Raw genomic sequence first — 25,422 nt, 5'->3', positions numbered from 1 at the left:
GCCAAGGGTCAGTTACCAAATATATATATACAGTGTTCATTATTACTAATCATATTTATTATTTATTATTAAATGTATTTACATTTTTTCTTCATCTAAATCATCAACGTGTCTCTTGACCCCATCCCAACTAGGCTACTTAAGGAGGTCTTACCTTTAGTTAACACTCATATATTAGATATGATCAGTATATCCTTATTAACAGGCTATGTACCACAGTCTTTTAAGGCAGCTGTAATTAAACCTCTACTAAAAAAGCCCACCCTGGATCCAGAGGTGTTAGCCAACTATAGACCAATATCTAATCTTCCCTTTATGTCAAAGATCCTTGAGAAAGTAGTCACAGACCAGCTGTGTGATTTTCTCCATGATAATAATTTATTTGAGGAATTTCAGTCAGGATTTAGAGTGCATCATAGCACTGAGACAGCACTAGTTAAAATTACAAATGACCTTCTGATTGCTTCAGACAAAGGACTCGTCTCTGTACTTGTTTTATTAGATCTTAGTGCGGCGTTTGACACTATTGACCATCAAATTCTGCTGCAGAGACTGGAACACTTAATTGGCCTAAAAGGTTCTGCACTAAGCTGGTTTAAATCTTATTTATCTGATCGTTTTCAGTTTGTTGACGTTCATAATGAATCATCCTTACGTACTAAAGTTTGTTTTGGAGTTCCGCAAGGTTCTGTGCTTGGACCAATCCTGTTTACTCTATATATGCTTCCTTTAGGCAACATCATTAGAAATCACTCTATAAATTTCCATTGTTATGCGGATGATACATAGTTGTATTTATCGATGAAGCCAGAAAAAGGATTCAATTGACTAAACTCCATAACTGCCTTAAAGACATAAAAACCTGGATGAGCACCAATTTCCTGATGTTAAATTCAGACAAAACTGAAATTATTGTTCTTGGCCCCAAACAACTCAGAGACTCTTTATCTGATGACATAGTTTCTCTAGATGGCATTGCTCTGGCCTCCACCACTACCGTAAGAAACCTCGGAGTAACATTTGATCAAGATTTGTCTTTTAATTCTCATTTAAAACAAACCTCACAGACTGCATTTTTTCATCTGCGTAATATTGTGAAAATTAGGCCTATCCTGACCCGAAAAGATGCAGAAAAATTGGTCCACGCTTTTGTTACCTCAAGGCTGGATTACTGTAACTCTCTGTTATCAGGTAGCTCTAGTAAGTCCTTAAAAACTCTCCAGCTAATTCAGAATGCAGCAGCACGTGTGCTAACAGGAACTAAGAAACGAGATCATATTTCTCCTGTTTTAGCTCCTCTGCACTGGCTCCCTGTAAAATCCAGAATTGAATTTAAAATCCTACTGTTAACTTATAAAGCTCTAAATGGTCAAGCTCCGTCATATCTTAGAGAGCTCATAGTGCCTTATTATCCCACCAGAACACTGTGCTCTGAGAATGCAGGGTTACTCGTGGTCCCTAAAGTCTCCAAAAGTAGTTCAGGAGCCAGAGCCTTCAGCTATCAGGCTCCTCTCCTGTGGAATCATCTTCCTGTTACGGTCCGGGAGGCAGACACCGTCTCCACATTTAAGACTAGACTTAAGACTTTCCTCTTTGATAAAGCTTATAGTTAGGGCTGGCTCAGGCTTGCCCTGTACCAGCCCCTAGTTAGGCTGACTTAGGCCTAGTCTGCCGGAGGACCCCCCATAATACACCGGGCACCTTCTCTCCTTCTCTCTCTCTCTCTCTCTCTCGTATCCTATTACTGCATCTTGCTAAATCGGCCATTCTGGATGTCACTAACTCGGCTTCTTCTCCGGAGCTTTTGTGCTCCACTGTCTCTCAGGTTAACTCGTATTGCAGCGGTGTCTGGATAGCGTGATGTGTGTGGTTGTGCTGCTGCCGTGGTCCTGCCAGATGCCTCCTGCTGCTGCCGCTGCCATCATTAGTCATTAGTCATACTTCTACTGTTATTGTATTGTGTGGCATATTGTACCACAGTAGCCAGAACTATAATGATAATATTATTACTTTCATTGATGTTGTTGTAAGATACTGTCATTACCATCTGTCCTACATATCTCTCTCTCTCTCTCTCTCTTTCTGTCTCATTGTGTCATGCGGATTACTGTTAATTTATTATGCTGATCTGTTCTGTACAGCATCTATTGCACGTCTGTCCATCCTGGAAGAGGGATCCCTCCTCAGCTGCTCTTCCTGAGGTTTCTACCGATTTTTTTTCCCCATTAAAGGGTGTTTTTTTTGGGAAGTTTTTCCTTATCCGCTGTGAGGGTCCAAAGGACAGAGGGATGTTGTATGCTGTAAAGCCCTGTGAGGCAAATTGTGACTTGTGATATTGGGCTTTATAAATAAAATTGATTGATTGATTGATTGATACATTCAGTAATTCCTTCTTTATATAGGAATTTTTGATGCCTGTGGCGGAGTCCGCCATTCCTTATCTTGCAATATCACAAGATCAGAGGCAAATCCATCTTGTCAGGGATCAGGTAACAATTTTGTGTGACAGCTAGAGGGGTGGTTTAATTACTTGTGAAGACATAGAGAGGCAACTGCTCATTCAAAACAACAATGGCAGCTCCTAAAGAGGTTAACGTATATGCTGCAAAAGCATCAGTTACATCAGAGCTGGAGAGTATTTCCATTGAGCTTTTCTCAACAGACAATATGTTTTTGCTCTTCAAATGGCAACAGCAGTGACAGATGGTTCATCTAGTCACCTGCCAAGTATTTTTTGAATGAGCCCATCCTTTTCCAAACAGTCTGCATAGATGGCGTTTGAGATGCTTCTGTATCACAAACCATCTGGTGCGTCAAGTTACGCCATTCCTGCCCTGGGCTCAGATTGCCTAATCCTACCTATTATCCATCATAGCGTCATCTCATTGATATAAACCTGACTGTTTACACTTAACTCTCCTTTAACTGTGTCACAGATGTATCAGATCACTGTTGAAACACACTGAACATTTAATACTGCTGCTGATTTACATTAAAATAGCTGAACTGCCAACACACTTGGTGGCATTCATTGTGAAGACGCCACAGGAAATGCAATGCATCGTCACCACTGTTAGCACTGAATGCAGTCATTCCTCCAAAACAATGTTTCACATTACAAAAGATAATGTAAAACAGCTCAGTGAGATAATGTGAATGTTTGCAGTTATTTTACTTCCTATATTTATGTGTCATTTCCTGCCTGTCGTGACTTCCTTCTCTCTTTCTCAACAGACTGCTGACAGCAACTTTTCCGAAAGATACACTAGTAACTTCTTTTAAAAACCTGATTACCATTTGGCTTATAACCCTGGTGTTGCTAGGCAGCAGGAGGGGTGTTGTGGGCCCCTGTGAAGAAGAGCATCTTGGGAAATGCAGTTTGGAACCACTGAAGTGTCTTGCCCTTTTTCTCTCTGTCTCTGTGTCTCTCTCTTTCCATAATTTTCACTCTCCCCTGCTTTCAGTTACTGGCTGTACAGGAGGAGGATGAGGAGAGGAAGACGGGGTGGTTCTTGAAGAGAGGAGGAGGAGGAGGAGGAGGAGAACTGCAGGGTTTCTGCTCAGTGAGCTGGAACCTTCTCACGCCTCTGGCCAGTGCTCAGAGACTGGGAGGAGGAGGAGGAGAATGAGAAGGAGGAGGAGGAGGAGGGTAGGCAAGACAAGAGGAAGAAATCAGAGGAAATGGAAAACCACAGAGAAATTAGAGAGTGAAAGATAAACTGTTTGGAGGAAGAGAGAGGAGGAAGTGCAGGACGACTGACAACAAAAATATACTGCAAAGTGAGTGAGCTCGATACATTCACAGTCAGAGGAGGGACACACACACACACACACACACACACACACACACACACACACACATACAGTACATAGACACACATATTTTTAGCAATAAAGAATGAGTTTCTATGAAATGTTACAAGAACTGACTGCTTCCCACTTCAAGAAAATTCACGTCTTTATATATGTATGCATTTGCAAGGATCACCACGTGTGTATGATGCGTATCTATGCCCGTGCAAAGTATGGGTTTGTATGTGTGTGCATCTGTGTTTATATTTGTTTCTTTGTTTGTGTGTGTTTTCCCAGATGGGAAAGACTCCAGGGCAGAAGGAGGACATATGTTGATGTGGCATGATTCTGGCGTGATGCTAATATGTCAAAACTGTGATTTATGACTTCGACGTCCACAGACACAGCCCCGGGAAATTCTCCATGAAAGAGTGTGTGTGTGTTGGAAGGAAGAAATTTTCAGATGTGTGTGTGTGTTGCCTCATTTGGCAGCAGAAAAAAAAATCCAGCCAGATTTGAATTCCAAAGATTCAAATTTAATCTCCATTTTTTGCAAATGTTGAAGCTTCTGTGGTGAAATGTGCATCTGTGTGAGAGGACACTGAGAAAGACATGAGGTCAGTGATCATGTGAAAGCGTTTCTAATGTGCGTGCATAATGAAAATGTGTGTAAGGGTGTTTGTATGTGTGTGTATTGGACACTGATTTGGTGACGGACTGACAGTTAGATTGATTGATTAAGAGAGAGGGGGGAAGTGGAGAGTGAATGGAGGGGAGACGCACAGAGACAGAGATGTATCTTAATTGTGAGGGCACATGTCTGATGGTGTGAAAGTGTGTCTAATATGTTTGCCTAATGAAAATGTGTGTAGGGCTGCATGAGAGAGGGAGAGAGGAAGTGTGCGAGAAAGAAAGATAGTGTGAAATAAATCCAATAAGCTCCTCCGTCATGCTCCCCTCTTGAGCGTTTTTAAGATCCACTGAATGAAATAAATAAGAGATTCTTTTGCTTTTGTCAGTTTCCCTTTTTCATCTCTCTCTCTCCAGTGTGCTGCAGTGCCCTGCTGTCGTTGACTTCAGCCTCCATCTTCCCTTCATCCTTTTCTCTCCATCAGCAGCAGCAGCAGCTAGCTTCTCTGCTAGCTAGTTCGATCAGGAGAGACAGAAGACTGAAGTAAAGATAATTTAATACAGAATATGAGTGTACAGATTAAGTCTTGGGCACTTGGACACCAGAGGGAGATATTTTGTGACTGAGGGACATCTGAGCAGCAGCAGCAGGATAAATCCCCCCGTGGAGACCAGACACTGGTGGTGGTGGTGGCGGCTGATGACTCTGAGGCTGATGGCTGATGAGGCGGATGAGGCTGATGAATCCGTAAAGACTAGGTGCTGTTGAGGAGGTGGAGAAAGAACTTCGGCAGAGAAGGAACCATATTTAAAATGAGGAGCAGTAAGATGATAGTCTGACAAAAGGTACGCTGTGCTATTGGCTGATAGTGAATCAGCTGATGACTCAGTTGACCTACCCAGACAATGACACCTGGAGAGAATGGCATGGTGAGAGAGAAACTTCTGGTCATGGACTTTCCAAGTCCACAAGCGACATGCAAGGTACCCTGGGTGTGTTGGTTGTTGATGTTCTGGCTGTTATATGCATTGTCTTCCTTCAAAATACACTTCTGTTTTCAAACATACCTGGTTGGGTTTGGGCAACAAAAACACATGGTTAGGTTTAGATAAAAAGAACAGGGTTTGGCTTTAGAACCTTACAGGACGCGAAAACCGCTCTCTTGGGTGAAAGTCAGTGTTGGACCCATCCACCACCCCTCCCACCTGCCCCACTTGGACTTTCACTGCCTTAACTGTTGTCCTTGACCCACCACGTTTCCCCCTGACAGCACTGGGCACCATTAAACTATAACAGCAACTGGCTGCGTATCATGTCTACGCCAAAGGACACCTTTTTTTGTCGGTTTCTGACTCCACAAATCACTGCCCAAGCGCCAGATTTCGATGACATCAGAGTGAGACTGTGCTTGACATTCCCATCAACCTCTGCCGTACTTTGTGTTCAGTGCTAATTAGCAAATGTTAGCATGCTAACATGCTAAACTAAGATGTAGATGGTGAACATTACCTGTTTCTGATGCCACAAGTCACTGCCCAAGCGCTGGATTTCGACAACTTTCTGAACTTTCGCTAGAGCTTCATTTAACCACTGAATCAATGTGAAGAGCCTTAAACATCACAACCACTGATAAGACATCGAATTCACTGCTACACTTTGCCCTAAAACTGCAATTGTCCAGTCATAGCATACAGTTTGGAGGGTGGTGTCTTTTCTATATTAGCCTTTTGTGGACCAAAAAGTTAAGAGGAAAAAAAAGAATGGATTAAACGATGTGTTTATCTGCTGACACGCAAAATTTTTAGCTAGCTGGAACTCATCAAATCTGCTAGCAAGCAAGCCTGCTTTCATCTACTTCCATCTGAAACCAAGGACCCATTGTTTAAAAAAATCTGAGTGCATATGTGCCACCAAGAACAGAAAGCTTGCCTCTAAGCTCTGTGTAGTGTGTGAGTATATGTGAGTGTGTTCTTGTGCATGCATGTGTGACTTAGGTTTATTTGGAAAATGTCATTGTCTTCAGGGAAGGTAACTGTATGTCAGGAAAGAACATAATGTCTGTATTTGTGCACTTCTTTGTGTGTATTCTCATGTGGAACAAATGTGTGTTACACTGCAGTAGTGTGTGTATATGTGCGTATGCCAAGTGTGTAGGTATAATCAGCAACCTGCTGTGTTCCTATCTGTCCTCCATCTCTTGTTTGTTCTTCTTCCTCCAACGTATCTCATGCTCTCTGTGGCAGAAGATTATATTGATGTTGCCATTATGAGAGTTCTGATTATTATTATTATTATTATTATTATTATTATTATTATTATTACAATGGAGGCAGATGAAGCCAAGCATGGCCTTATGGGATGTACATATAGAGGTGTGTTTGTGTGAGTGTGTTTGTAACAGCGATGGCAGTCTGCCAGTTGGAAAGTATGCGTAATAATAAAGATTTACTCTACATTTGCCGTCAAGCCTGCACAATGTACATCACATTATTAACAGGTACCCCATTAATCTCTGAGCCTCAAGTAGCACTCACACAGATTTACTGTGTCTAATAAACAGGCTGCCTGCTGAGGCCCTGAAGGAAAATCCCATGCCTTTCCTAATTGTTGGAGGTCTTCTGGGAGCAAAAGTAGTTATTTTTGTTGTGGTTCTGTGTTATTTTTTAACACTGGAAATTTGAAGATTCTAAATTTGGCCTGAAAATTACCGAATAGTGGAACGGGAGGCAGCGGCAACAGCTGTTTGTAAATTCCAACTTAGTCTAGATATGAAGCTCTAACGAAAGTTCAGTAAGAAAGACGACACTTTTCATGCTCAGGGTTTAAGTTCCATTCTCACCCTGCCATTCACGCCTTGCACATATGCTCACTGACTATCTCTAGGTGTCATAAGCCCCTTTTACACTGCCAGAATTTCCGCAATTGTTGGGCCGTTTTTGCCAGCAAGCTGCGAGTGTTTAGACACACAGAGCCGGATTGGCGAGTTGATCCGAGGTGCCCAATTTTCCGCCGCGTAGGGTAGTCATATTGGCGGAACCCTTTTAGTTTAAATAGACCGAGGCGGCCTTCCGCAACAGGAGGGGCTGTTGAAGACTTGTGGGAGGAGCTGTTGATGACGCTGCACATGTGAGCCACTGGCGGTGGATAAACAGGAAACAGCTGATAGCAGGAATTAGCGAGCAGCTAGTAGCAAGAGAGAAACACAAACCTGACAGACACTGTAAAGATGAGCAACTGGGGAGACAAAGAATTGCGCGCCCTCCTTGCCCTCGCAAACGAAGAGGCCATTAACGGTCAGATGACGGGGACGGTGAAGAACGGGCCAACTTACGAGAGAATCGCTGAAGGACTGACCAGCCGCGGCTTCCCTCCCACGTCACTGTTTACGTCACACACTGAGCTACACGTTTTGTTATTTGCTCACGCCCCCCATTGCCCCGAAAAAGGCACATTCTGTATAAACAAAAGTAGGTAGGTGGCATTTTGCTGCACTCCCCAATTTTGTTTTTATACTGCCAACGCTGAAAAAAGACTGATTGGACTTTCCTTCTCTGTCAGCCTATCATCTTACTGCTCCTCATTTTAAATATGGTTCTTCCTTGCTGCAGTCTTGCTCACCCTCCACCTCCCCATGATCACCTAGTCTTTACGGATTCATCAGCCTCATCCATCTCATCAGCCATGAGCCTCAGTGTCATCAGCCACCACCACCAGTGTCTGGACTCCATGGGGGGATTTATCCTGCTGCTGCTGCTGCTGCTGCTGCTCAGATGTCCCTCGATCACAAAATATCTCCCTCTGGTGTCCAAGTGCCCAGGACTTGTGTTAAATCTTAATCAGCGCAAATCATCTGTTAATCTGTACACTCATATTCTGTATTAAATATTATCTTTACACACAAACAAATACTTTTCCTTTTACAATTTGTGCTTATATGTTTGCAATAGTATACAAGTGCAATTTTTACTCTTAATAAAAAACTATAAGTAAAAAGAAAGGGAAAGCACATTCGACTGGAAACGAGACAATACGTGATCTTTCAACACAATTTTTTATTCTACAATCAAAAACATCACAATACACATTTTCTTATTAGTAAACTATCTCACAAAACAAATTCTTACTCTTTCTTGTAGTATATATTCTCTGTTCTCTGCATGTAAAAATTATCTTCAGGTTATTGTTAAACTATTTGTTGTTTAGCACGTAAGCCAAAAATCAAAGCAGAAATAAGTTCAACAGGCAAGCGTCAAATTTAAATCGTCCTAATAGCTCATCAGATTTCAAGTTTAATGTCAAGTAGCCTTCGGCGAGACTACTGATTGCAAGAGACAAAGTGAAGAATATAGAGGGGAGGCAGGATGGGACAAATCAGGGGTAACGAGAGGAGAATTAGAAGAATAAAAACAAGCGGGAAGTGGATCTTAAAAGGGAAAGAAGAGGGGAAACTGGCGGAGAGGACGAGTGGAGGAAAAAAAAGCCGATACAGAGGGGTAAAGGTCAAGAGAAAAGAAAATGAGGTAAGAAAAAAGACAATGAGGAAGCTGAGTGGGAGAGGAAGAATGAGCGGGAAAGGTCAGAAGAAAAAATAAAATGACAGATGGAAAGGCGTGATCAAAGAAAAGGTCGGAAAGAACGACAGGACTGAAGGAAGGAGGACGAGTTGGTCCACTTTTAGGCCATTACTGTTCCACCCTGCAGGATCTACAGAATCATATGAGTGGGTGGGTGGAAGCCAGTTAAACAGGTGATTTAAAATATCATTTTTCTGTTTTCTATTGCAACTCATATATATATATATAATTTTACCCCTAAACATAAATGTCTCTGTGTATAAATGAAGTCATGGAAATGGAAGACTCTTACCCCTATAGACTTGAAAAATATTTATATATGTACAAATGAAGCAGAACACGGCGCTCGTATTACTTCATAAATAGATAGAACAATGACATGAGACACATCTTTTATCATAAAGTAAGCAACAAATACCCTATTAATGTCTAATAAAGTAACACACCAGTCCACCAATCAACACTTAATATAGGATAAATCCATATCATATGGAAGAAGATATGAAAGAGTAAGAGAGAGATCATCACATGCATGCATAGTATAACTCCTTAAAGTCCTGATGTGGGATTTTTAACACCAAACATAACCATAACGAGTAACTGGCTGATGATTGTGTTACCGGTTCTTAAAATGCCAAGGATGGAGCACTGTGAGGAGAATAAAAAAACGTGTTTATATATGTGTAACTGTAGATGTGTGGCTGTTCTCATGTCATGTTAGCTCCCTCAGGTTGGTGCTGTTTGGTCAGGTGCAGATAGAGGCTGTTAGCTTCCGTCTTTGCCGAAAATAGAGAGATTTCTTATAAGATTTAAAGACTTATATTAAACTGCACAGTACTTAATATATCTGAACTACATGCATGTACAGTTACACACTCATCCATTCACTCAGTCACACACACACACACACACACACACACACACGTAGATGCAGCTGTTGAGTGCTATTGAATGCTTCAGGGTCTACGGTTCCCAACAGCAGATGTTAAGAGTAGGCGTTATTAACATAAGGAGATATTTACATTCTTGACCTGAGCAATGCACAGCTCTATGCTTGAGAGAGGCCCACACACAAATTATACTTTACACAGGGAACAAAAATTTAAAATGCAACACTTTTAATTTGGCTCCCATTTTTCACAAGATCTGAAAACTTTTTATGCACTTAATGGATATTTTACTCTCAAATTTTGGTCACACATTTGCTAAAATCCGTGTTAGAAAGCACTTCTTCTTTTCCAAGATAATCTACCCTCCTGACAGGTGTGGCATATCAACATGGTGAATGAACACAGGCAGCAACCTCCGCCACTTAAAAATTAAGCCAACATGAAAGTGCAACAAACTGCAGATCCTTGAATCTGAGTCCTGCACCAGGTCTGGTACTGGCAGGTACAATGGGTAGGCTGCAAAAAGTTGCGTAACGGGCACAGGTAAAAAATGAACTATATGTGGCAGTGGATGAGAACAAAAATACGTTTTTAATTTTTTCAGAATAAAACAAAAAGATGTGCAGTATATGTATAATATTCTGACATTTTGATCACTATTATCAAGCTGCTATTCCTTTTATTTTGAAAGTCAAAGACACAAGTTGAACCTTTGACCCCATCATCACTGACATGGAGGACTCCAGCAATAAAACTTTGTGGCCCAAGGATGAGGTGGCAGCCTACATCAAGTTCAAGACACCCAAGTAGGATCCTTTTGAGCTTTTATGGTGGTGGAAAGAGCATGCTAAAATGTTTCCTAACCTGGCAGTGATTGCACGAAATGTTTTCGCCATCCAGGCATCGATCGCAGCCAGTGACAGAGACTTTTCCTCAGCTGGATTTGTAATTAAAGAACAGAGAACCCGGCTAAATATAAGTGACTGTGATAAAATGATTAACTTTCACAGCAGAAATAAACATGTTTACACCCTGGTACAAAAATGGTTCCGGTCTCTATAGCTAATTTTCCCGTTCATTACAACTGTATAGGGGCTGAATTTTTATGTGACTCACCCGATTACATTTTAATGAGGCCTAAAGTTACGCATAATTTTGTGTGACAGGCTGTTTGTCGTAATTTCCTTGGCTTCCACCCTCCTGCCCAAAAATGGTCACTTCAGGCTCCAAAATAACATGAAATGCCGACCTCGAGGCTTCAAACCAGGAGTCCACAAACCAATGAGTGACATCACAGTAGCTATATCCATTATTTTTACAGTCTATGATTAAACAGCATGATGACAGGTGAGCCTAGGGACTGTGACAGTGAAGGGCCACTCTGAAATGTGCATGATAATGCACGGCCCTGTGTTGTAAGGATCTGTACACAGTTCCTAGAAAATGAAAACATCGCAGTTCTTGCATGGTCTGCATACTCACTGGACATGTCACCCACTGATCAGCCTCAGGATGCTCTGGATACGGCTCTACAGCAATGGGCTCCAGTTCCTGCAAATATCCAGAAACTTTGCACAGCCATTGAAGAGGAGTGGGCCAATATTCCACAGGGCACCATCAACAGCCTCATCAGCTCCATGTGATGGAGATGTGTTGCACCACATGAGGCACAACTGATACTGACTGATTCTTTAGGGGAATCTAAGACCATAAAATACATTTCTGATGCACTAGTCATGTGAAATCCTGATAAGTGTCTTTTTTTCTCAAGCTAAAACTGCACAATTCAGAATACCCTTTAACTGCCACCAGCCCAAGGCACACCTGTGTAGTAATGACCCTGTTTAATCAGCATGTTGATTTGCCACACCTGTCAGGTGGATGGATACTCTTGGAAAAGGACAACTGCTCACTTACATTAATTTTAATGAATTTGTGGCCAAAATTTGAGAGAAATGTTTCTGCTGAGTGCATAAAAGGTCTTTGAACTTTATCCTGTGAAAAATAGGAGCAAAGCAAAAGGGTTGAGTTTAGATTTTAGTTGAGGTTACTTTACATCATACAACATCTAAACAGAAGAACAGGACAGCAGAGTCAGATCTAGTGAAATTCCCCAAAGGTGAAAGAGCTAGGAAGGATCCTGTCAGTTTGTGTGTGCTTATATGTATATAAATATATACAATATATGCATATGTATAAAGTATACATGAGGGTACTGCTTGTGCTGATTAAAGAAGGGGAAAAAGTTCTAGGCCTGTGTAATGGACCTACAGTATATGTCTTGTGTGCCTCCAGGAGCGAACATTTCACAGTCATTGTCCGCCTTGTTACGCTTCACCTAATAATTCCAACTCTCAGTCATGGATTGGATCATATAGCTGTGTGTGTGTGTGTGTGTGTGTGTGTGTGTGTGTGTGTGTGTGTGTGTGTGTGTGTGTGTGTGTGTGTGTATGCGTGTGTGTGTGTACAGTACACAGAGTGAGTTGCCATGATAGCTAATGTAACATGGTTTGAAGCTGGAGGGCAGATTTGCTGAATTTGAGCTGAATTTGAAATAATTGGCTTTATCCAATGAAGCCTTATGAACCGCGCACACACACACACACACACACACACACACACACACACACAAAAATGAACATACATATATTCTAGCATATGGACATTTGTCAGAACATGCACATATGTTTATGCCCACAAACACAGCACTAACACACACATACACAGATGGGTGCGGAGAAGGAAGTGCAAAATAAATAACTGAGAAAAGCAGCATTGCTCTTGTTATTATTGCTGTTTGTGAAATTGCTCACTTGGGGGTTGTCAAAGCAGCTTCTCATTCACTGCATGTGCTTGTGTGTGTGTGTGTGTGTGTGTGTGTGTGTGTGTGTGTGTGAATGTGTGTGTGTGCTCCACCAGTGACTGCTGCATCGCCAACCCTGTGACACCACGTCATACTAGTCTCCCAGTGAGGCCTTGTCAGAAGTACGGATTAGAGCCAAAACAAAAAATTAATAAATAAAAGGAGAGACAACACGGGGAACGGGGGAAGGGAGAAAGGAGAAGGCAAGAGCCAAAGGAAGAAAAAGCAAGAAGAGAAGGACGAAAAGATTTGACAGGCTGTGAAGTTTGCTCATTAGGCATATTCCTCTGTGATGGCCTGGTGTGAGGCGCTCGGTCTGAGTGTGTGTCAGCAAAGTGCAACTCATGACAGTGCACAAGCTTGTTGAAACAGGCAACGATGGTCAAGACACACAAATTGAACTTATACACAGTACTACTCATGATGCATGTTAAGATGGCCACCAAGCCCGCATACATTAGCCTCTAGTTATATGGCTGCAGAAGATACCACTGACATGCAGCTCAGTCCCCAGAAGAAAATGTTGGCATTGTACGTTTCTGTAAACAAGATATGTTTCATGTGCATGTTTCATACATATCATATTGACGTTTCTAAAGTGACATGGTATATATGCTCACTTTGTCATCTGGAGGTGGAGGAGATAGTGGAGGGCACGTGACACCTAGGTGAGATGCGGGACATGGTGCAGAACACTGCAGACCACCATTCGAAACCAACAAAACTGGTTGTGACTTAGCAAGTCAGTGCTGTGTTTCTAGCGGCTTTTTAGGCACCAAACAGGGGTGTTTTGTAGCGCTGTGTTTGTTGTTTGTTTTTTGCTGATAGAGGCACAAAAAGCGGTTGTTTTTTGTCAAGACATCAATGCATTTCCTGCAGGGATAGTGGTACAAAAAGCTCTTGTTTTTTTGCTGAGACATCACTGTTTTTCCTGCAGAGACTGGCACAAAAAGCTATTTTTTTTTTTTTTACAGACATCACTGCTCTTCCTGCCAGGATACAGGCATGAAAAGCAGTTATTTTTTGCTGAGACATTGCTGCTTTTACTGACGGGACATAGGCACAAAAAGTGGCTATTTTTTGCAGAGACATCGCTACTTTTCCTGTCAGGATAGTGGCACAAAAAGCGGTTGTTTTTTGCTGAGACATCACTGTTTTTCCTGCTGGGACAGAGGCACAAAAAGTGGTGTTTTTTTTACCAAGACATTGCCGGTTACCTTGCCAGGATAGTGGCGCAGAAAGCAGTTGTTTTCACCGTGACATCGCTGCTTTTCCTGCTGCAATTGTGACCCCCAAACTGGGTATTTAAAGCAAAACATGACTTTTCCCAACCATTACCAAGTGTTTTTTGTGCCTAAACCTAACTACATGTCCGCTACATAATAATGTGCAAATGTAACACATCTGTGGTTGTAGAAATGTACAATGCCAACATTCTTCTAGCGATTGGTTTGGAGTTTATATAGATGCAGATGTCAATGCAGTTTGTGAGCTTCAAGAAGTTATCACTTTTGCTCCTATACAGTTTAAGTGATGAGGATAACAAGATTTAAATATATAAAACAGCTAACATCATGGCATGTTAACAAAAACAAGACATTCTTCAATTTGGTCCGCTAGTGATCTAAAAACATTTGAGGAACACATCTAGAAGAAATCAGGGTGTATTTCAAGCTTGTTTTGGTCCCATCTGTTTATGCCCCATTGATTAAACTTGGAGCATTATGGAAAGAACATGAATCCATGTGTGGCCAGAAGACAAGACTAGAGAATGAGTGTGCCATGTTGAAAAAAAATGTAATCGTACACATTCAAGACAATGCTCTTCAAATGCACCAAGCAGATCACACCTCAGAGACTGCTGCTTGTAGCCAATCAGATTTGTTTAAAATGGGTTTGTATTATGTCACAATTCAGTAATAAGTTACTCTCCATACTTTGTTTTACATTTACATGCACACTAATATTCCACTATTATTCCAAATATGACAATATTCCAAATATTATTTGGGTCATGTAAAGAGTATAGGCATTCCAAATGAAGCATTTTACAATATGTTGGATATGCTGATTTTGGGTTTTGATAGCGTTCTTGTGACATGTGTATAGCACATTCAGAATATACGTCTCAATTTGGATTTTTTCTGCAGTTGCTGACAAACAGCCTCTTGCCTGTGGGGTGAAGATGCATGCCCAAAAGAAAAGCCCACATGTCTGCTTGGAAGGAGAAACACAACTTCTTTAAACAATATGAAAAACTTGGCTATTAGCAGATTTTTGGATATGCGAAGCCAACCTTTTTAAGGAAATGGTTGAAGGAATGAAAGATGGAGGCTGTGGTTGGAAAAGTCTACCACTGGTTGAAAACTTTAAAGAATCCTAGCACAACCACAGCCGTTCCACTTTCCCATATTTTGACATGACAAACAACATGTTAATCGAAGTATGCATGTAAACGGCTATAGTAGCGGAATATTAATTTTCATTAGCTGCATGAGAAGCTTAGTAGGAATAAAAAACAGAATATTTTGTGCATGTAAACTTTGTTATTAATGCAGTTAAACTGGCAGACCATTACTGGAGAATGTATCACGTACTTTAATCAAGAAAAGTGAAAATAGGTTTGGTTTGTAGAAGCATTTGAGAAGACTAATGCCATAAACGAGCTACAAACCAAATTCTGTTGTTATAATTTTATCATAACATTAAGAAAAGGGAGCGCTTGTTCAGCTTGCAAGCAAGACTGGGTTGGCATTGTGTGTATGGCATCTGGTGGCAAGTGTTCAACTGTAGGCTTCTGGAATTTATATTTTCCTATAAATCTAGCATGTATATTGTCCTGTATAAAAAGCGCATTTGACACCAAGGGTATTTTTGATACAATACTTCGAAATCTTTGGTATCCAGTCTACTGTGCAAGTTTGGTGTTGCGATACCTTTCTTGTGCTTAAGTATTGGACAAACCCCAGTGTGGCTGAAAAGAAATGCAGGCATTTACTGAACGTAGACAAAACAAGTAGACTTGAAGTGCTAGTTTGCCTTCCTATCTGCTCCGAAACCTCATTTTCTACCAGTCCATCAGTGTGATCGAATGTGTGTTAATTTCCAGGAGCCACATATTCAGGGTTGGTGAAGGAGAAGCCGAGGAACTCGTCCTGGTCCAGGTTCATGATGACAAGCTTGTCTGTCGGCGTCAAGTCCACCGGCATCTTGGTGAACTCCTTGTCAAAGTTACAGGTGTCCCGACGGTTTCTCTGCAGGAGGCATTAATGAGATTATGAAGGAGAGAGGGCATGATGGGAGGAAGAATTGAAGAGAAGGAGGACAGATAAAAAATGGTTGGAGGGGAATGGGATGGATTGGAAAGAAGAAGAAGAGAAAGCATTACTGTTAGATATCGAGTACAGTATCATCTGCATAGAAGCGGAAGTCGTCTTTGTTTGGACTTTGCCTTCGTTCATGGTAGAGCTACATATTTTCAGATTGTTTAGTTACACAGTGTAGTTACAGTTTCTATACAAAGGTCTTTGGCTTGTAGTCATGTTTATTATTTTTAATTCAACTGTATGACTGACAAATTGACTTATCGTTGATAATGACTGTGATTATTGTTGTCACAGTCTGGCTCTGTATCCAGGAGCCCTCAGACTGTTTGTGAAGAGTGAACTGGACTGTGGACTGAGTTGTATCTGGCATTATGTCATTTAAAGCTGGCCTTACACCAAATTACTTTTTAAGTAAATTTACTGTGGCAGACACATTTCCAGTGTCAGAAAAAATGATAAAAGCTTTACTTCAGTTCATGCGCGCTCCCCTAATCTTGATTGTCATTTGGTGTAAGGTGTTCCTAAAACTCAGTCTAAGCTGTCTTGAGTCTTTTTCTCATCTTGACATTCTGACAAAATCATACATATTTAAGATTATCCTAAGTTTTTTAGTTATGTCTCATGCAAATAGTTTGATGACTTGAACATTGTGAGCAACCAATAGCTACGCTCTCTCCAGCACCAAAAAAGAAGCAGCAAACCAGGTAGACAGTAAATATGGAGGGGACTCCAGGGAGTTGTGGAGTGAATTGCGTAAGAGAAGGAGAAACTGGTGGAGTTGTGGAGTGAACGAGAGCCTGTGTTTCACTGAGTGAGTTTGCATCTCATTACCATCATGGTCTCCTCTCACTAAAATAATGCAGCTATCCAACAGCAGCTGGAGGCAAGTTGAAGCAACAAAACCAAAAATGTATGCAAAGTTTGTAGCAAATACAGTTTATCTTTATCTGATGCTGAATTGAGAAGAATACTGCTGACCTGACACCTTTTATGTTGTGTTTCTGGAGTGATTGTGGAGTTTGGTGTAATATTTACCAAGAGCAGGATGGGAAATAATCTGAAAAAGAATTTACTTGCAAATAGTGACCCTGCAGGATTCATAGTCTTTGCAAAATCTTACAGTGTGGGACTGAAAACCCACATTGTCTTCAGATGGGAGAGGATGTCAGACTGTAGTCTTTTCAAAGTCTTCTAGAATATGGTAGAAGTTCCCTATTTTAGTAAATTAGTCTGTCTATTTTTTTTACTCTGGTCTGAGCTCACAAAGCTATACTCAAAGGACTTTGTTTTCTTGGTTTTTGGTTTTCAGTTTGCTTTGTTTTTCTCCTGTGTTCTTGAGCTGCCTTTCCTTCCTTTGTCCATCCACACACCTGCTTTGAATCAGCATCGTTGGTCCTTCCCTGCTCCCAGAGCTTTTCCCAGCCAATCAAGCCGCTCTCCTGCCTGATCACCTAATTCCTCTCACCTGAGCTTCTCTGTGCTTCTCTCCACCTGCACTTCATCCCCTCGTCAGATTAGTTAGGCGCGGTCGAATAGTCCTTTTTGCTCCTAAGTGAATGAAATGATCCGGAAGTATCTAAGTGCCTGCCATGATAAGAGCTCTTTGAATCCTCTTAATATTAAAGAAAGGTGCTTCAGTGCTTTTTTTAAAATAATAATAAGTCAAGTATTCAACCACAGCCCTGGTTTTCAGTTCAGTCTTCGCTGGATACTTGGTTTTATTCTGTTATGATCAGATTTGCCTTGCCTTCATAAACCTTGAATAAAAAGTTTTTTCTTCAGCTTCTTGTTGCCTGCAGTTTCCTGCGCTTGGGTCCAAGTGCTCCACTTGTCACGACAATTGTTAGACATGTAGTTTAGCATTTTGGGAAACACACACTTATTTGCTTTATTGCAAAGATTTAGATAAAAGAATCAATACTAATCTTATATCATTCTCTTCAATGTGAAGCTGGAGCCAGCAGCCAATTTTCTTAGCTGAGGACCAGAAACGGGGGAAATAGCTTGCCAGGTTGATTTAAGTAATTAAATCAACCTGGAAGGTGCTGGAAAGTGGATATATCTAGGTTAGCTGCTTCCCCTGATTCCAGTCTTTATGCTATGCTAAGCTAAGCTAATCGGCTGTTGGCTGTAGCTTCATATTTCCATTAAGACGACTGGCTTTGAAAGTCTTGATGCTACAGTATTTTGGCCTACTTTGATTTTCTTTTGCTGATTAAAGAATGTTTTCAGATGAGCAAATGCAATGCTACTGTAAATATGCTGCATCGTATATACAGAAATCTGTCACAACGCCACCAAATCTCTACAAATTTATCATAAACACAATAGATAAATTAAACAAAAAGGTCATTCATGATTGGCTTTCATGATGGAAAGCCAATCATAGGGGTGTCTTGATGTACCAGTATTGATGACAACCATGATATTTAAAATGTGTTGATATAACATTCATAAGTAGTAAGTAGATGACAGATGGGAGTGAGATACTCTACCCTAACCCAGAAAAAAGTTAGCTCAACATTTCTATAGATATTGTGGTAATATTGTTATTGTAAATTATTTTGGCCATGATAATCATATAGTAAATCTGATATTGTGCCAGCCCTGGTAAACACCTGTAAAGTTTTTTGTTCTGTATCTCATGACATTGCTATTTCTGATCCAATAATTTCTTAAAACACATACCATCTCCATGTGCCCTCTGGAAATGGTATTTGCACTATCTGATTATGCAGGAAGCTCTAGCTGTCAACACTACCACATATTACGTATATAGGTGGTTTTCAAATTTTTTGTGCCCAATGCACACCAAGGGGCAAGCCAAAATTTTGAGGAATAGCTATAACGTGTTATCTTTCTCATCACGACATAAGACTATAAAAAAATAAAAATAAAACAAGTGGTTTCGTGATACTGTCTACTGACAGTTTCTTTTTCTCTTTTCTCAGTCCTCAGTGTTACTTTATTTCTCATCTGAATATCCAATCTCTCCAGCTTCGTCTAACCAGCTATGCTCTCTTTTTAACATTATCTCTATAATGCCAGGATATTTTTACAGCTCAACAATGAGCCTCAGCTTGTCCACTGTGACAGGTACAAGACTACAGAAGACATACCACACCTGACAGGGAAAGATGTAGGCACAGTTGCCTGGCTGTACAAAAATGCTGCTTTTCTGGAGTTTCACCACTGAAAATAGGACAGTGGTGTGTTCTGTCTGCCTGCTTTGCTGCTGATGCTGGTGTGTGGGTTTATATGGAAAATAACAGGAACGAACAGAGCGCCCTCCTCTTGTCCTGTCTTTGCTGTGATGGTCCTTTTTGTTTATGCTAAGATGCCACAAGTAATACCTGTATGAATGATGGCAGATGAAAGTAAGATAAAAAAAAAGGAAGTTAAAAAAGATACATGGATATCAAGAAAGAGATAATTAGATGTCTCATAGTTTGAATAAAGTACAACAGAAGTATCAAAATACTGACGGTGGCAGGCAACCTATTCTAGAAAGATCTCAAAACAGAGGTAAAATAAAAAGACATATTAAATATATTCAAGGATGAAGTGGGAGAGTGAGTAAGTAAGTGCAGAGGAGAGTCAACACTAAGAGATAGAAATGCTAGGCGACATGAATGAAGACAGGAAAAACGAGGGACACTGGAGCACAGGCAGCAGCAACTGTGACTTTGTGTAGGAGGTGAGGGAAATCTCCGTGTGTATGTGTGTGTGTGTTAGTGGAGGGTTTCTCTGGGGCAGGGCATTGTTAATGCTCGGCTCAGTTGGTGGATGGACAGAGAAAGAAAAGAGCGAGCTGGGTGTTAAAGATGGAGGAGGTTATGTTAGTGCGTGGGGGAGGGGCAAGTTAGATGCGGTAAGTGAGCGGCTGCCATTTGATTCACTGACACTGACATACTCATTCTGTTGGTGAATTAATTCTTATGGGGGTTACCCATGCTGCAGGCACTCATGGCGCTGTAAGGCCCTATGTATAGGAGCAAACATATACATACATGCATACATACATACATATATACATATCACTGTATGCCATATAAGGCCTGTAGGATGTTCTTCAAAGAAGGAGAGTAAGGAGTAGCACAGACTGTGTGTGTGTGTTGTAATGTGATTGTGTTTAAACTGGTGAAGCAGGATTGGTTCGGGGTGTTTTATATCTCATGTCCAGGGCACATACAGATGTGCAATATCTGTCATTCAATTTTGCTTGTGTGTGTAACAAATTGGGCTGTTCTCATGCACTGTTCATACGTATACCTATGATACCTATGTGAAACCTCCATCACATGACCAACATGCTGACAGGAGTAAAGAATGAAGTAATATAAAGAGCGAAAGTCCACATAAGGAGGTAGGTTGGGGCGGTGAGTAGGTCAAACAAACACATGACTTTCCCTCAGGAGACTGATGTTTGTGTCCCATGAAAAACCAAGTGAACTTTGAGTTGTTTAAGGTAACCTATGCAACTTTATGTTAAGTATGTAATGTTACATTATGTATGTAACGTGACAGCACTCAATCATGTTTCTTTTCCTAAACCTAACCTACATAACTTTACTTTCCTAAACCTAACTTCCGTAACTTTACTTTCCGAAACCTAACCTATATGTAACTTCACCTTCCTAAGCTTAACCTACATAACTTTACTTTCAAGAAACCTAACCTAAGTAACTTTACTTTCCGAAACCTTACCTACGTAACTTTACTTTCCGAAACCTTACCTACATAACTTTACTTTCCTAAGCTTAACCTACATAACTTTACTTTTGAGAAACCTAACCTACGTAACTTTACTTTCCGAAACCTTACCTACGTAACTTTACTTTCCTAAGCTTAACCTACGTAACTTTACTTTTGAGAAACCTAACCTATGTAACTTTATCTTCCGAAACCTTACCTACATAACTTACTTTCCTAAGCTTAACCTACGTAACTTTACTTTTGAGAAACCTAACCTATGTAACTTTATTTTCCGAAACCTTACCTACATAACTTACTTTCCTAAGCTTAACCTACGTAACTTTACTTTTGAGAAACCTAACCTATGTAACTTTATTTTCCGAAACCTTACCTACATAACTTACTTTCCTAAGCTTAACCTACGTAACTTTACTTTCAAGAAACCTAACCTACGTAACTTTACTTTCCAAAACCTTACCTACATAACTTTACTTTCCTAAGCTTAACCTACGTAACTTTACTTTCGAGAAACCTAACCTATGTAACTTTACTTTCCGAAACCTTACCTACGTAACTTTACTTTCCGAAGCTTAACCTACGTAACTTTACTTTCCTAAGCTTAACCTACATAACTTTACTTTTGAGAAACCTAACCTACGTAACTTTACTTTCCGAAACCTTACCTACATAACTTACTTTCCTAAGCTTAACCTACGTAACTTTACTTTCGAGAAACCTAACCTACGTCACTTACTTTCCAAAACCTTACCTACATAACTTTACTTTCCTAAGCTTAACCTACGTAACTTTGCTTTCCTAAATCTAACCCATGTATCTTCGCGTTAAACCCGTAACTTCATGTTATGTAAATAACATTACAACAGCATTCCTGAGGCGCTAATTTGTTTGATATCATAAAAACTGTCATATGTGCATTTTTGTAAGATATCACATGAATCCTTTTATGAAGATATGTTGAGCTAGCAAAGGTTATTTTATGGGCATCATCCCCAACATGGCCATTTTCAACTTTCATTACACTAAAATTCTACCAATACAGTCTGGCTTGTTTCCTAAGATGTGCCACAAGAGGTACTGTGTTAGAAAAAAAAAGTATTAAATTCAAAGATAATTCTACAGTAAATTAACATATTCATGTAGTTGTCATGGTCTGCTTTTTCATGTATACTTTTCCACGTGCACATTAAAATTCTATTCTGTTTCTAGAGCTCTCCAGTACAGCAGTCAGTAGATTAAGGCTATTGGGAACACCTCTGTGGTCCAACCTGTTCTCATTCCCAGGGCATCAAACACTGCCGCTTTCACATGTCCCTTGGCTTCTCATAGTGACGCACAGCTTAAAAAAACATTGTAACACAAGATTAGTTTTGTGAAATGGTCACAGTTAGGTTTAGACAGCAAAACTACTTTGTTGTTGGAGAAAACATCATGTTTTGGGTTAAAATAAATTTGTTCCATAGAGGGATGTAAATAAGTCAGGTGAGTCAACAGTGTGCGACAACTGTGCATAAATTACATAACATACATTGAAACAACAGTGACTTTTGGTTTCAAATGGAATACAGGTACACAAGTAACATAACGTTACTCTAAGACCTTTTTTTTTTTGTTTCACACGGGACACGAACTGTGGTTTCCTGGATGAAAGTCCAGTTCCACCCTACACGTACCTTCTCGCTCTTTATACTACTTCAGTTGCTATAGTGTCATGTCATGGCACAAATGGGTTTTCACTGTAGTTGGTTGATAGCTTGGTGTGTCTCATTAATACGTTAAAGGATGCCTTCAGCATCTATATCATGTTCCAAAAGTTGTAACAAAGCGGCAGTATTTGACATTCCCAACTTGTAGACAGTATTCACCCCAACATCTAAGTTGTAATTAGGATGAGGAGAGCTCCAGTATATCCTACTTGGCATGTCTTAAAACCAAGCAAACAAGTCCACCGCTCAGTATAATTAAACCCAAATCTGAAGGATAACGTGTTGGAGAAAGGCACACAACTTTCCTATTTTTAACTCTAAAATCATATAACTGTCTGATGGTGTGGCATAAGGCTTGCTCCTCACCTCTGTTGTTTGAAATTTTTGCAAAAGTCAAATATTGCTGAACATACAGGTGAAAATCAGATTTTAAAAGTACAAACTGGAGCGCAAACATTCTGCACATTTAGCATTTATCTATTTAGGCCTACTGTGAAGGACTGTCTGAGCTGCAGCGTGATAAGGTGCATTTCCTGTCCTTTTTCGTTTAAACTTTTTTATCACTGGAAACATATTCTGAGTTCTGCTTGCCACAAGAAAACCCTGTTTACAGGAAACTGAGGTGACCAGAGTCCTCTTGCAGAGAGATACAACACAAATCAATGTCAGTACATCATTAGAATGTGGGACAAATGATTGTGAGTAGAATAACAGCAGAAAATAAAATAAAAAGTGGTACATTTTTCAGTGGCATAAAGAGAGCAGCAGAGAGGGAGGGAAGGAAATGGATCAAATAAAAAGCTAGCCACATAAATATTCACATCACTGAGCAAGTAGCGGTCACAGAGAAAACCACACAAGGGGTGATCTCAGAAAATCCACAGCCATAAATATATCCACAATGTCAAGAGTCTGAGCCTTAAACAGCCTGTATGTTTGAAAAACACAAACAGCTGAAGCCACAGTCCAACTCACAGCACAAGGAAGAGGAAGGAGGGAGGTGACAAGAATAAGAGACAGGATTAAAGAAGAGGAGGATTCAGCGAAGTAGATGTTGGTCAAGTGCATCTTTAAGACCCCTCTAACAGTAGAAAGTCAATACAAGCTTGGCTGTTTATTTGGCGAGAGCGAGGCAGAGGAAGGCGGGGCCAGAAACAACAGCAAGAGAGACAGAGAGGGACAGGAGAGCTTTCAAGATCACAGGAACCACAAACCAGCGTTGCATCTCCTACCTTCATCTGCCAACTCTCCCATCGGCTGCGAGGAGCTCCCTCCATCCACAGGGACGCACCTGCCACAGCCGGCCCAGATCCACCTCACATTCCTGGGCATGATATCCACTAGTCTCAAGAGAGACCTGCACTCATGTGGATGTGGTGTAATTAACTTTCCAAATGACAAATCAGACATGTGGTTTGGTTAACTTTAGTTTTATTTCACCATGTCAATCCACAGTCAGTACAAACTCCTGCTGTGCAGCCAACCGTCATTAAAATCCACAGAACTATATTTTAGTGAAGATCCCAAAGTTTCCAAAGATACCAAATATGTCATTTTTGAGAGATCTGTGGAATAATGCACAATATGTCTGCAGATCCATTTGGTAGTATTTCCCCCATCATTGCCAAATGTACGATCATTATTGGATTTGTACTGTAACTTTGCCATTTGTGCAATAAATAGCACCTCAATTCCCAATCAATTACTTTCAAAACTTTATTATAAATATTTTTTTTCCTTTATTTTTGTTAATTGCATGTTCACTGAAACATGATGTAGCGTTACTAGAGCTGCCTTTAAAGAACAAGGGGGATCCACTGCTCAATGGTCAGCTGAAAGACAGAGACCGCGAGATAAACAGTGTTCAGATCAGCATATTTTTGAACATCTATCTCAGTGACTTTGGGGTTCATTTCAACCAAACCAGAGCTGGTGATTGTTGGAACAGTGGACTAACTAACTAGATGACTAACAAGACTAAAGCCTAGTTCACATTACACAATTTTCACAGCGATTTTGATGTCACAGAGGATCTTGAGAGCCACCTTGGGTCGGAGGTGAGTTGGCAGATAGTCTGCCACAAGTCCTCATGTGTGAACAAGCCTACGAGCAAGTCATCTGTGACTGGGACTGGATACCTGGCATGCTAGAAAACTGGCAAGCCGGAAAGCAACACCAACAATGGCTATGTCCACAGGACCACGGGGAGCGCGTTGTGTTTGGACCCAGGCTCTGGATGGTGACTTAATCGTGATATCTGGGGCTCTGTTGGTGAGGGCTCAGTGGAGAAATCTTATGGTGTGCACACACAGGTCGTAACACAGTTGGCGAGAAACACACATCGCCAGGTACGAACACTCAAAAGATTACAATAGTCTCCACGACGCAAAATCAGGGTGAAAATCTTGTAATGTGAGCTAAGCTTAAGACAGTTTTGGTGAGTTTGATGTTGTTACTGAGTTTGAATGAGGTGTGTTTTATGATGAGTTAACAAGGCAATTAAGCTACCGTTAGTGTTGAAAACAGATATAAGAACAGGCCAAAATGAAGTTCTTGAACTAGACAGTGTACCACACGTTGTGGCACCACTGACATTTAGACGCCGAATACTTAGACCTGCTGTCCTTGTTCATGGACATTTTTTGTGCCATCTAGTGGTAGTAAGAGCACAATACACTAATCCATGTAAAAACAAGATGGCAGCCATCTCTGCCAAGTCAGTCTGCAGCCGATCTCGATACAAAAGTGGACAAGGTCCAAAATCTGATTACATTTAATGGATAAAACTTGTTTATTAATGATATAGTCTGGAATACTGCAATGACTTTGCGATTTATCTCATCCAAACGATGGAAGAACCAATGAACGCCGGGGGTGGGGGCGGGTCTAGCGATTAGCCAATCAGCGCCACACTGATGTCAAGCTGT

General features: G+C 40.7%; 1 protein-coding gene across 2 annotated transcripts in view; it reads right to left on the bottom strand.

The window, feature by feature from the left end:
- The window catches only part of LOC125878776 (protein kinase C beta type), a 288,745-nt gene that overhangs the window by 109,249 nt on the left and 154,074 nt on the right, over positions 1–25,422 (bottom strand). The window contains exon 17 of one of the 2 annotated variants that reach the window (XM_049560141.1): positions 8,574–16,004. The exons of the other annotated variant lie outside the window; for it this stretch is intronic. Within the exon in view, the coding sequence (XP_049416098.1) occupies positions 15,849–16,004 (156 nt within the window). The 3' untranslated portion in view covers positions 8,574–15,848. Of the gene's footprint in view, positions 1–8,573; positions 16,005–25,422 lie in introns of those variants that run through there. 2 annotated transcript variants of the gene reach the window in all.

This window comes from Epinephelus fuscoguttatus, linkage group LG19, assembly GCF_011397635.1.
Source record: "Epinephelus fuscoguttatus linkage group LG19, E.fuscoguttatus.final_Chr_v1".
NCBI classification, from domain to species: Eukaryota; Metazoa; Chordata; class Actinopteri; order Perciformes; family Serranidae; genus Epinephelus; species Epinephelus fuscoguttatus.
This window is presented reverse-complemented; position numbering and strand designations above follow the sequence as displayed.